Source organism: Panthera leo, chromosome B3, assembly GCF_018350215.1.
Source record: "Panthera leo isolate Ple1 chromosome B3, P.leo_Ple1_pat1.1, whole genome shotgun sequence".
Lineage (NCBI taxonomy): Eukaryota > Metazoa > Chordata > Mammalia > Carnivora > Felidae > Panthera > Panthera leo.
Window position 1 is genome coordinate 133,229,925 of NC_056684.1, and position 13,108 is coordinate 133,243,032.

The 13,108-nt window shown below is 54.6% G+C and overlaps 1 protein-coding gene across 8 annotated transcripts in view; it reads right to left on the bottom strand.

The window, feature by feature from the left end:
* The window catches only part of TTC7B (tetratricopeptide repeat domain 7B), a 254,266-nt gene continuing 241,158 nt past the window's right edge, over positions 1 to 13,108 (bottom strand). For all 8 annotated transcript variants that reach the window (XM_042944076.1, XM_042944086.1, XM_042944078.1 and 5 more), the window contains one exon: positions 1 to 961. In XM_042944076.1, the coding sequence (XP_042800010.1) occupies positions 740 to 961 (222 nt within the window). In that variant the 3' untranslated portion in view covers positions 1 to 739. The remainder of the gene's footprint in view (positions 962 to 13,108) is intronic.

Genomic DNA, 13,108 nt, shown 5'->3' on the forward strand with positions numbered 1-13,108 from the left:
TCCATTTAAAAATCATTTTATTATTAACATCATCTTCCCATTTAGCCAAGTGTCTGTCATGTATAAGGAATGTCGGTAAATATTCCATTTGAAGCTTCTTTGTACATATTTCCATCGATAAATAAACTCTGAATTCACATAAAAAAGTTAAACTTAAATAGCTCCTATTCCCTTCTCTTGTAACAGGCATATATTGGTGAAATATAAATATTCTCGGACTCAGGCTTTGTTCTAAGTGAGGAGAGGAATTCATCACATGGTACAGTTACTGACAACAAAATCGAGAAACTGTCAGCTGGTGTCCTGGCTTGGACTAGGACTGAGGTGGGAACCAGAAAATTCACATTTGGTTTCCCGGCCGAGGTTGGGGGAGGAGTGGTGACGGGGAGGAGAGTTTCCTTTACAGCTCTGATAAAAATAATCTGCTCTGCCAGTGAACTTTAACTTTGAATATATTCTTCTACATTGGCTGATTCATTCCATTATTGTTTTACTTAAAACTTGGATGTCAGCTAACAAAATATGGCACATAATCCATTTTGAACAATGTCGGTGGGCTTGGAAACTATCATTGGGCTGGCCAAAACAACAACAGAAATGCACGTGGGGAGAGCGACGATCCGGGGCTTGTTTGGTGAGTTCACTGTGGTCAATCGCATGTTCAGCCACGGCCTCGGCGCGGGGCGCCCCAGGCGGGGCCTCCTGGGCCCGAGCGGCAGTGAGGCTGGCAGGGGCCTGCTCAGAGCACCCGGGGGATGATGGTGAAGGGCACGGCGGGGCTGCTGGCCTCCAGCTCCAGGGCTGTCAGGAAGCACTCGGTGGCCGCCGCGTCATTGCCCTGAGCTTGAAGGACCTCGCCCAGCCCGTTCCAGACCTCGTGGGCCGTCGAGTTCACCTGCACCGCGTCCCGGAGGATTTTCTCTGCCAGACTGTAGCGGCCCAGCTGATGAAGAATCAGGGCCTGCAGGCATCAGAGAGAGAGAGAGAGACAGACAGACAGACAGTCAGAGAGAGAGTCTCTGCAGCTCTAGGCTCTTAGCCGTCCTGGAGTTTCTGCACGTTTCTGGGAGGCTGGCGTGAATCTCCACCGGGCTGGGCACCCGGCAAGTTCGAACCCTTCCCGCACTCAGGCGCAATGTTCCAAAGAGTTGCTCGAACTGTATGTAGTTGCCTACGTACAGCCGTTTTTTGAAAGATACAAAAGGCAGTTCCACACGGTTCATCTTACTACTTAACCCCCAGGAGCGAACCAATCTGAGAGGCCAGTCTGTACTGACCCAGGGGGCCATCCCGGGTGTACCGGCTGATACGTAACAGGTTTTCTAACCTGAAGAAATGTCATTTGTGGCATTACTTATGGTGGTGACTAGAACAGACCTTTTTTTATTGCTCTCAGTCTCCCTACCATAAACAAGCCCCTGCCTTCGTTGTCCCCTGCTCATCGCAGGCCCGCCCGCCATTTTACACAGTTTTAATTAGGACGTAGGGGTTGGTCCCCAAATATTTGACCATGACCGTGTTTCTAAGTTATGCATCTCGATGACCGATGTTTTTGTATTCTTTCATCCGATGATATATTCTCTTTGCTCAATCTCTCCCTCACGGGGAACACGCTGAAATTGTGCCCACTTTCTCTATTTTTTTTTTTTTTTTTTTTTTACTTTATTCTATTTGTTTAGAGGGGCAGAGAGAGGGTGTGAGAGAGAATCTTTGGCAGGCTCCCTGCCCGCACGGAGCCCCACACAGGGCTCGATCCCACCACTCTGGACTCAAGAGTCAGATGCTCAACAGACTGAGCCACCCAGGTGCCCCTCCCTTTGCTATTATAAATCATGCTGCGATGGTCTTTCCAGACAGCGCCTCTGGTTCTTACAGAATGGCAGATCTCAAATCTTTTCTACAGTCCTGCTAACCTGTGGGTAAATGGAACCTTACTGAGAATACCCACATATTCTGGGGGGGACGCTGGGGTGGGGGCAGTGGCCTCTGTGGGCTCCTCGCAGCAGCCCTGGAAGGGGCTCAGTGGAACTAGCTTGATAGCAATTTGGAGACTCTTCCTTTACAGCAAATTTCCGCAAAGTGACCTTGACCGGGTTAGCGGATGTGACTCTTTTTAAGTTTTCCAAATACTCTGCAAATTATATGCCTAAAGGGTCACTTTCTTTTTTTTTTTAATAATTAAAAAATTTTTTAATGTTTATTTTTGAGAGAGAGAGACACACACACACACAGAATCCAAAGCAGGCTCCAGGTTCTGAGCTGTCAACACAGAACCCTATGCAGGGCTTGAACTCACCAACTGTGAGATCATGACCTGAGCCGGAGTCGGACGCTTAACCGACTGAGCCACTCAGGTGCCCCAGGCCGTGTCACTTTCTCACCCATCCGCAGAATTCCAGTGCTTGGTCCCCTGTCCCCCACTATCATTACTCTTCATGTTTGCTTATTTCATAAGTGCAGAACGTCTGTCCTTAGTAAAACCTGCATTTATTTAGTAACAGTTGAGGTTGGGGCTCCTGGGTGGCTCAGTCAGTTGAACACCTGACTCTTGATTTTTGGCTCTGGTCATGATCCCAGGGTCATGGGGTCAAGCCCCGTGTTGGGCTCTGCACTGCGCATGCACTGAGCCTGCTTAAGATTCTCTCTCTCCCTCTGCCCCTTCCCCTGCTCTGTCTCCCTCTCTCAAAAAAATAAAAATAAAAAAAACCCAACAATTGAGGTTAAAGATTTTCCATGTTTTTGTTTACAAGTCTTTTAGAAGACTGCTATTCGTCTGCTAGCGTACTTGTCTAGATTGTTCTTTAACTTTTGAGATTTTTTTCTTTGAACAAAAGTTTTTAGTTTTTTAAGTTGGATTTGTTGAACTTTAGTGGGTTTTGTTTCATTTTTTGGTCACTTCAAAGCTCTGAAAGTTATACTTTCAAAGAACTGACACGCGTTCAATCCCGCTTTGTTAAGTAGTTGTCTGCTTTATCTTGGCAGACAGGAACCTACCTGGATTTCTTCTTCTCTGCTGGACACAAACTAGCTACCCCTCCCTCCACGTTCCTCCCGTGAGGCACTGCCCGTCATGAAGTGAATTATTACATGAAACACGGGGCCTTCTACAACTTTCCAGTGAGCCACAACAACCCCCTCCTGCCTTTGCATCAGTACTGTGCTGTTAAGATTGCTGTTACATCATGTTTTAATGGCGGGGGTGGGGACGAGAGCCTCTCCTCCTTCCCTTTGCTTTTGAGTATTTGCACGACCGTGCCCGATGAACTTAACCATCATCTTGTTCATTCTCTTCAGGAGTTGAATCGTGCTTGCGTTAACCTTCTAGGTGTGTGTGGAGAAGCCCGACATCTACCGTGTTGGGTTTTCCCAACCAAGAACATGGCATGGTCGGCTGGTCCCGCGTATCTCTTCCTAAATTTCCCGGTAAAGCCTTGCTCTACCTTTTTGTGGTTCACGCACAGAACCGATGAGGCACCCCCAGTGTTCTCGAGCATATGCGTCACCAAGGGGCGAGGGCCAGCAGAACCTGCTGGGGAGGGGGCATATACGCGCCTTCCAGGGGGCTGGCTGTGGCCTGAGCCATAGGCCACAGACAACGTGAGCATCGGGGAACCAGGTGGGGCCCACTCTGAAGAGCTCTGGCCTCCGAGACAGGCTGTGAGGAAGGCGCCTCCGTGGGCGGTGTCCAGGTCCTGTGGGCTGCTAGGGCTGGCCTCTCCCCCAGGGCGTGTGGCCCTGGAGGTGGCGTCTGAGGGCCTGGAAAGCAGCCTTGCTTCCGAGAATCACCCGCACTTAAGAGTACCCAGCGCAGGAGCTGTGAGGATGATTCTGGCAGAGGCCAAGGTCAGTGGGGCGACGGCCAAGGCGACCCACAACCCCAGGGCAGTGCGAGATACTGTGGAGGGGTACTCTCCGTGCCCCCAGCTCCGGCTCCCTGAACTGCCTTCCAGAGCGAGGAGGAGAAGGCCTCCAGCAGACAGAGGCTGTCCTCCCCTGGCCAGGGTACAGCAGACCTCACTGTCAGCTCGACTCTCTCTGGGAGGAAAATTGAAAGGAAACACTATACATTCCCTTTCTTATTAACTTCGATATGTGCCTTAATTACGTCTCTGCTGGAGTCCACGTCCTAAATGGGATCCGTCAGAGCTGAGGCTCTGAGAGGGTGGCCAGGGCCGGGCAGACAGGTGGCTCCCTCTGATGCTTTAGGACACGAGAGGTGGCCGGAAGTCAGTCCTTGCAGTTAGGATTTCACCTTGGCTTCTGAAATTCTTCTCTCCTCAGACTACAGGCCTTCCCGTCCTCCAGCGCGAACTGCAGGTTTCAGCCGCCTTCCCCAAGGTCAGGGTCAGTTTTGCAGAGGCCGCCGGTGAGAGCCTCCCAGCTGTCTCCCCAGAGCCCCATCCTCCACCCACCTAGGAGCGGGCAAGGGAACCATGTGCTGAGAGCAGGGGTAGCGGTTCAGCATGGACCCAGCTTCCTGGCAGGATGATTAACAGTGATAACAGCAGCAAGGGCTTTCAGCGTTTTTGACGCACCAGGCACCATTCCAAGTGCTCATGTTCATTAGTTCACTTAATCCACCCGGGGACCCCGAAGTGGTTTCGCACGGGCATGGCCGGGACATGTCTGCACCTGGCTGCAAGGCCGGCTTCGACCGCGGTGGACAAAGGTCCTGCAGCGGAGGAGGAAATCTCCCCACGCACTAGGTACTCCTCCCGTTTTGCAGGTGAGAACTCCTACGGCTGCGTCTCCTGCCCCAGGCGCACAGCCAGCTGCTGCAGAGCTGGACTACAACCCGCATCCTAACTCTCAGGGCCTGCCTGACATCCATTCGGATGCGGAGTCCGGGGCGGGGCTACAAGCGGCCACCTCCACCTCCTGGGGTGGGGGGGCGTGGGGCATCCTCCCTCTGGCCCTCCTTCAGAGACACTGGGGCAGCTCGACACCCACACTTCTCAATCTTGGAGGTCCAGGCGGAAAGGACGAGAGGCCCTCCCCGGCTTGCAGGCAGCAGGATGTGAGGGCCAACGAGCTCCTGCCTTCATTCCTTCCGGGCGAGGTTATCAGCTTGAGCTCACTCTAGAACATTCCGATTTAACCAACAGAGCAGTGAGAGGAGGGAGGGGGTCCGGGTGGAGGCAGCAAGCAGTGGCATGAATTTTACCCAAGTGACCCTGTCATACTCTCTCTCAGTGCATCAAATTACTGAATACACACCACCTTTTTCTGAGTGGCCCTCCCAGGCAGGGAGACACGCACTGCGTGTGCCGGGCAGATGAGTAAGGAGGGACAAGCCACCGGGTAAGATGGAAAGAGGCATCCCTGGTTACCTGGCGGCAGGCCGAGCATATGGTCTGGGTCCCGACAGGCTCTGCTTTCTTCCTCTACGCGGAATGTTTTCTCCGCATCAGGCACGATGCTAGGCACTTGTACTTGGCTCGTCTTACATTACCACCGCTTTATAGATACAGAGACAAGGTTCAGAAAGGCCAAGAGTCTTGCCCAAGGTCCCAGGGCCAATGGATAAGGAGCTGTGGGCCGGCCCAGGTCTGCCGGAGGCCAAAGCCCCCATGCTCCCTGCATACCTTCCCAGCCGGCCCGCCTGCTCACTGCTGCCTCTGTCGCTTTAAGAGATGAGCCTGGAGCCCCCTGGGCACTGACCTAGTTACATCTGAGCCATGGCAAATGGGCATCTGCCGCACTGGGTCTCCTTTTCACTTCTCCAACCATTGATCGATCACTGGCTCTGTCACTCCTCCCCGTGGTTATGGCCAGGAGATGGTTCCTCTCCAGCCCAGCTTTTCTCCAGCTCGGGTTCCTGCTTGGCAGTATCCTATATATTCACTCAAGGACGAGGACAGCTCCTTGCCTCCCTTTGGTGGCCCAGAGGCTAGCTGTGATCTTGAGGCTTGGCATGGACATGGGTGCCAAAGGACTGGGGGCCAATGAGACGTGAAGACCTAGAAGGACCAGGGCCTTGGCCCAGCAAGACCCAGAGGCCACTGCACTCAGCAGCAGTGACCTACCCCCACCCTGTTGGAGTGGGGACAAGGTCACCAGTCCTTTTAACTGGGAATTTTGTTTAGAAATTGGCAGGCTGTTGTATCTGGGTATAGCCTACCATGGGGGCTCCAGGGTCTAAGGCAGGGGACACGTCTCCCCACTCCCAAATGCTTGCAAAGAACCAGCCAATGGGCTAATCTGACCTATCACCCGCAGTGTTGGGAAGCTAAGAGTCTTCATGTTGTCCAGTGTCACACAGGTCTCGTGGGCTTGGAAATTTCCAGCCCGTGTACCTGGACTTATATTCCTAATGTAGGAACAGGCTACCCTTTCCAGATGACCTTGAGGCTTCCTGAGCAATCTGTTTAGTGGAATTAATTCCTAAAGCTGGAGCTGCTCAGGGAGACATCAGAAGCTTGCCAGGGGCTGCCAGCTCAGGCTTGGCAAGGGAATGAAAAATCAGCCTCTGCCCAGTGCCCCAGCAAGCCAAGAGCAGCTCAGAAATCAGTCACATAATGGGATCAACCAGGACAAGCTCCAGCTGGGGTCTGAGCCATTGCTTGGGGCCAGCGTCGCCGGCAGGTTGGCCAGAGGTGGGCTGGGACCTGGACACGCCTGGCTGTCAGGAATGACATGCCACCCAAGCCCTGGTGTGCTGGGAGAGGCCTTCCCTGGCTTTGCCGTGCTCTTATGCACTAGAATCCCGACACCCTTTTCTTTAGGCCCTGCCTCCTCTCTCCTCCAACCATCAAAGGCTTAACTCGTGAGGCTCGAGTTTAACTATTCTCACCACGGCTGGATCCAACTTCCTCCTTGGACAGACCTCTTGGTTCAGCCAGGCTGGTCTAAAAGCCCACCCATTTCTGCAGGATGCCTCCCCCAGCCTTCTTCCCCCTCTCCAACCGTAGTCATTCCTGGTCTGGCCCCTCCTGCTGGAGTTCAAGTCCATCTGCTCAAAGCCCTGCAGATCACCATTCCCCCAAGAGCCCGGGCCACACTGCCCCCCTTAGGCAGCACTACCCAGAGGCACGGGTCCGGCTCCCAGCACTCAGGCTGGTAGGAGACAGAGCTCTCCATGAGTGACATATTTCATTACCACAACAACCCGCCTTCTCTCCCATGTCAACATCCAAAACCCCACTGAGTGACTGTCCAGATCCCAGCCACGTTCCGGCGACACACAGGAGGTCAAGTCTGCTCTCAAAGCTCGGGGCCCAGTGAAAATCCTAACCAGATCGAGCAATCGCTCCCTAAGCCCTAAGACACCACTGCAGGCCGAGGTGGGAACTCACGTGGTCCGTGCCTTCTCTTAACACCAGCCCCTTCTCTTCTCTTGGAGGTTGTGCAAACAGGCTTCCACCTTTCCCAGCCCTGGGGTTCCTGAGCCACCGTGGGAGCCAGCTGGGCCGGCCTTCTAAGAAGAGGGGAATCACTGAGAGGTAACTTACTTGTCCCTTTTCTTGGACACAAATGAAGACAGCCTCCCAAGCTTGTGATTATTATAATCACGTGTTCTGTACAAATAAGCTCTTGGTGCCACACCAAATTGGAAGTGAGAGATTAAATTAAATCTGTTATTTCAAATGAGACAAAATGGACTTGGCTAATTTGAGGACGGTTAGCATCTTCCTCACTCATGTCTTGTGTGTGTGTGTGTGTGTGTGTGTGTTTGTGTGTGAGATAATTGATGCCCAAGGACTAAAGACCTTGCCACATGCCGTGGGCACCCGTGTAGGAGCTCTGCGTGGGCTCTAGTGCCCAAGACGTCCTGCTACAGCCCTCGCTCTGGAGAGCACTCGGAGCCCTGGATCAGGTGACCAATAGCAAAGAGGCAGGACAAAAGCCACTATTTCAGACATCCCCATGGTGCTCTGTGCAAGTGCCAAGATGGCCCTTTGCTGGGCTCACTGCTTGTCCCTGTAGGAGTATGGGCACAGAGAGATAATGTCCCTGCAGGAAAGCATCCTTCTCAATGCCGAGCCACCACTAAAAAGCAGTCCTGCAGCTCAGCTCTGGTTCGGGGGTCAAGCCGCAGTCTCCGTGTGCCTATCACTCTTTCCGGGGAGGATGCTTTGGAAATCAAAGGGTCAGCAGCAGGATGGGGGTGAACAGCTCCCTTGTGCTTTTCATGCCGCGCCAGGCTGCTGCTGCAGACTCCACCCCGGGGCCGCTGCTCTTGACTTCTGGAGCAGAGACCAGCAGGTGCCCTTGCTGTGTTCGAGCCAGCCTGGGTTTTGCAGAGGCTGCTGGAAGCACCAAGGCCGGGGGGTGGGAGGAAGTCTGGTGTCTGGGGTGGGACTGGAGTATTTAAAGAGTTTTCTGTCCCATCCTGGGTCAGACCCTCCACCATTAAATCACTGCAGGGGGGTGGGGGTAGGGGTGGGGGTGAGGGCGGGAGCTTAGGGCAGTATTGTCAGGAGGTTCCTCCAAAAATACAGGTAAACCTGCAAGGACAAATGCATGGATCCACTAGGCTCTATTAATCTTTAAGTTTTTTGTTTTTTTTTTTTAAGTTTATTTTTGACAGAGACAGAGTGCAAGCACGAGCTGGGGAGGGGCAGAGAGAGAGAGAGAGAGAGAGAGGGAGACACAGAATCCGAAGCAGGCTCCAGGCTCCGAGCTGTCAGCACAGAGCCCGACGCGGGGCTCGAACCCACAAGCTGTGAGATCGCGACCTGGGCCAAAGTCCGACGCTCAACCGACCGAGCCACCCAGGCGCCCCATAGGCTCTATTAATCTTTAATGGGCAAAGTGTGATAGTCAACACGCTGCGTGTTACTGATTGCCAAATGCTTTCCTAACCGTCCTACGCGACAGGTGCTACGTCAGTCAAGGTGGCTTATCTCCGTCCCAGCTCCCCAACTAGGCCTCGCTCTGAAAGGCCGGAGGGCAGGGGCTGGGCAAGCTGTGGGTCGTCTCTGCTTTGGCAGGCTCGACGCCGAGCAGGCAGGGCCGTATTCAGTGCAGAACGAATAAATGAGGAGCCCCCAAAGATCGAAGAAACGAGGATCATGTTTAAGGCCACTGCTGGCCAAGTCCAGGTCGGTCTGGCCCACAGCCTGTGCTCCTACCCGCCACGGCATGCGTCGGAGAGACGGAGGACTTTGCCGGCACCAGGGAGCCAGGGGCCTGAAGGCAAGGCTGTCCCTGGAGGAAGTGGACATGGGCTGAGGACCAGATCTGCAGCCCCTCCTGGGCCACTCAAGCCAAACTGGCACCTCCAAGACTTTTGGACAGAGACACCTAAGCCTCCCCTCTGGTGGGTCTTCTGTTGTGACGGCAGCCAGAGGAAAGCCCATCTCCTCAGCCCGTCACCCTCTGGGACGGTGACAGAGCTGCCTGGCTGTAGCCTGAGCGGCGGCTGTGCTGACTAGAGGTAGCTTGTTGGGGGATCAGGACGCAGGCGAGGGGTTACAAAGAGCTCTGCGGTCTCTGGCCACCGCCAGAGGACCCGTGCCGCGCAGGTGAGAGGCCCGGCTCCCTCTTAGAGAGTGGGAGGTGTAGGTTAAGAGCGTGGCCTGGGGCTCACTGGGACTGGGTGTGAGCCAGTCCCACCAGTGACTTGGACAACTTCCTCCGGGTCCCAGATACTTGATCTGTATAATGGGGACAAATGCTAACTCACAGGACAGTCATGAGGCTACAAGAGCCCAAGTTTGTAGAGCGCTCAGTAAACCTCTGGTGAATGGTCACCATCATCAACAAGACCCTGACCGTTATCGTTACCCTTAATGATCTAGGGGGAGGGGAGGCCCTCCCGAGATGCCCAGGGTTGCAGGACCCTCCACTGCCGTCCTGTGTGCCTCTGGGTAGAGCTTGTGACAGCAAGGGCCATCTGGCTTGTCCTTGCACACAGAGGGGGTTCTTGGTCAATGTTTGGTGAACGGGTGGGAAGATAGACAAGCGGATGGCACGGGACACTGTCTGATGGTGGGAGGACGGGGGCGGGCATGACTTCTTGCCAGTGCTCTCGACCAATGAGTACCAAAAGGCCTGGCCTCGGGTCACCCTCGTCCACACTCGCATCAGAGCCCGATCGCTCAGAGCCTCCATGTGTGCCTTCTGGGGACATCGTTGAGGTGGCTGAGCCCGACGGGAAGAGGCGCTCTGTTCCCAGGGGGTTGCCACCGTCTCCCCTACAGATACTGCATCGCCGAGGAAAGCAGGACGCCAGTCCCCCTTCTGGTCAGGTACTTGCGTTCTCCTTCCTGAGGATGCGATCCATCAGAGAGAAGCCGGGTGGTAGTGGCGGTGCCCTCAAAGATAGTTTCCTTTTAAGTCAGAATCTAAATGGACTGCCAAGCAGGGCCACCCTGAGAAGGCCGCGGGAGACGGTGGCCTTGCAAAGGTTTTCTGGGAGCAGCGGTGGGAAGGCCAGGTGGGGGGCTGCCGCCGGCTCCCCCCCCCCCTCCCCGGCCCGGGAGTGGCCCTTTCTTCTCTGGGAAGCATCAAAAGCACTGACAGTTGTGAGCACCAGCATTTTGTGGGCGCAACTGAAGGGGCAGCCTGAGCCCCGCCCCGCTTCCCAATGATGCCTTGAAAAGGAACTGAAAACACACTCAGATGGGGTGGGGGTGGCGCTCAGCTTCTCTACCTGGATTCCAGCGGCTCTGGGTGAGGTCTGGGCTCTCCTGGGCTCTGTTTTATGTTTCATTTCTGTGTGTTTTGAGTGCTTAGAAATGCACACTGGCTTGCCAGGGGGCCGAGCGTGTGTGCCTTGGCCAACTATGCCAGGCTTGGAAGGGCCTGCCTAACCAGGCCAGGAGCTCCAGAGGCCAGATTCTAGGTGTCCCGGCTGATGCCAGGCGTCACTGCCCTACGGCCTATGCCGCTGCCCACGGCACCTCCAGAGCGCAGCGGGGGTCACACGCTGCAATTCAACCCCCTTTGCTACGTCGGTCAAGAATGAGTTTGGGGCGCCCTGGAGAAGAGCCTTCTGGCGGTGGCTCGGCAGGTCAGAAGTTTTGGGTAGAAACTGATAAGGGGTGGGTCTTTTTGTTTTAGCCATTTTACTTAGTTTTGCCCCCAGTTTCCCCAAAGGCCGGGGCCAGCCATTCCCGGCAGCCGCACACCCATCTAACCACGGACAGCAGGTGAGGCTGCCGCAGCCCCCACCCACGGCTGTCCGGGTCCCGTCCACCCCACCTGGCCCTCGTGTAGGGACACAACATTCACGAGGCCGCTTGACCTTCAGAGCAAAGGGCCACTGACATCCGGTACTGGGGACGGGGGTTGAAGAGCAGGAAGGAAGAGGCTGAGGGACAAAGGGGAGGAGGGAGATGTGGGCTGAGCGGCTCCTGGGGAAGGGCCAGCGACTGTTCAGGCTCCCTGAGGAGTGGCTCCTTGTGACAAGGTGAGTGGAAGCCAGGCCCCCATGTAGCTGGCCTTGCTCTATCCATGGTGGGGCCAGAGATGGACATGGCAGACATTACAGGACAATCTGGGCAGGCCTGGGCGAGGAGGGGCAGTGGTCTGAACCCAGCAGACACCCTGTGGAGGCTTTCCCTCAGGGTGTGCTGTGAATTGGTGCTGAGGATTCCAGAAGGAGGGAGGCAAAGACCCCAGCGCCTCCCTTCCTCCACCCAGGGAGGACCAGACGTGCCCGAGAGGCAGCTGGCACCTTTGTTCAGGCAGGAGATCGGCCGGCTGTGGGAAGCTGTCCTCTCACAGGCCCCTTTTCCAGGTCAAGTGTTTTATTTGAAGAAATGTGCCTTCTGGAGACCAGGTCTTTATAGCATTTAACTCAACTCAGAAGGAAACAGAACTCAATTTTTCCCAAACCTCTTATATTTCTAAGCCAGCAGCCAAGCATCCACGGAAGCAGAGCTCCTTGGCGTGAGGAGGGGGCTTGGGCCTCTGCTTCATGACGCACGAGCCCCTGCTGCAGTCCCTGACAGGCAGCCTCCCACTCTTGCTTACACCCTCCAGTGACGGGGAGCTCACCACCACCCCGGGCAGCCCACACCATTAGTGGGCAGTCTGAACTGTCAGTTAAAAATGTAGAGCCCTAATTAGGCTTTTTATCTAATTACTGTTCTCTGATGTTCATTTAGTCTTCTTGAGTCATATGGAAAAAGTCCCCTCCGCTTGATATCTGATAGTCCTTCAGGATCCAAAGAAAGCTTCCAGAATCACACACGCACATACACACAAGCTCTCTCTCCCTCTCTCTCTCAGTCCAGGGCATTAGAGGAACAGTAAATTCAGGCCTCCCTAATCTCCCCAACTCACTGACTTCTGCTGCTGAGCATGATACCCAAAGGAGACTGAATGGTGGGTTCAGAAGAAGGAGCCATTAAGCCCCAAGACAATGTGACTGTGGCTTTTCCTTTTCTTAAAGCGTCTGACTGGCATTGCTTAAAGCTGCTTTCTTCCAGAATGGTCTGGAATATTCTGGAGGAGCTGATTCCTCAAATAGCAGAGCTATAGGCTGTCCAGCAGTAAACGTGCCAGCAGTGAGGATGGGGGCAGTCTGGTCATAAGCCAAAGGGCCCGTCCAGCCTCAAGTGGATTTCACACAGAAATCCCAATTTGGCCCCAAATTTCCTCTGGCCTAATTTCTTTGAAACTGGGTACTTCACTGTCGGTGCCAAAATATCCACGTGCTGTGGTGGCTTTCAGAGAACAGTTGCTGGGGATCAGAGGGACATTTTAGGGAAGGGACCACAGTCAGCCCACCTGCCAGCAGCTTCCCAGCACCAAAGACCCACAGCCTGCCGCTGCTGTAGACAAATGCCCAGAGGGTGGTCAGGGATGGCAAAGAAGGGCACATGAGCATTTCCCAAAGGGCCACCCTCCTATTTCACAGGCAGGAAACAGGGGCCCTGATCTACCCAGGTGACAGAGTGAGCTGAGGAACAGCATTGAGGTCCCAGGCTGGGGCTCTGTTTGGTCTGCTGTAACCAAAGCCGTTTCTAGTCCTTTCCTCCCTTCTATAAACTCCACTGAGCACCTGTGGGTGTTCTGGTACCAGTGTGTGTGTGTGGGGGCGGGGGGCGGCTAGTTTGCTGAGGGTCCTGCCCCAGAGAGCTCCCTGAGCCCAGCAGGGGTGACTGTACATGTGGACGTCCAGCATCTGGAACAGAGTGAGGCCTGCTGGAAGGAG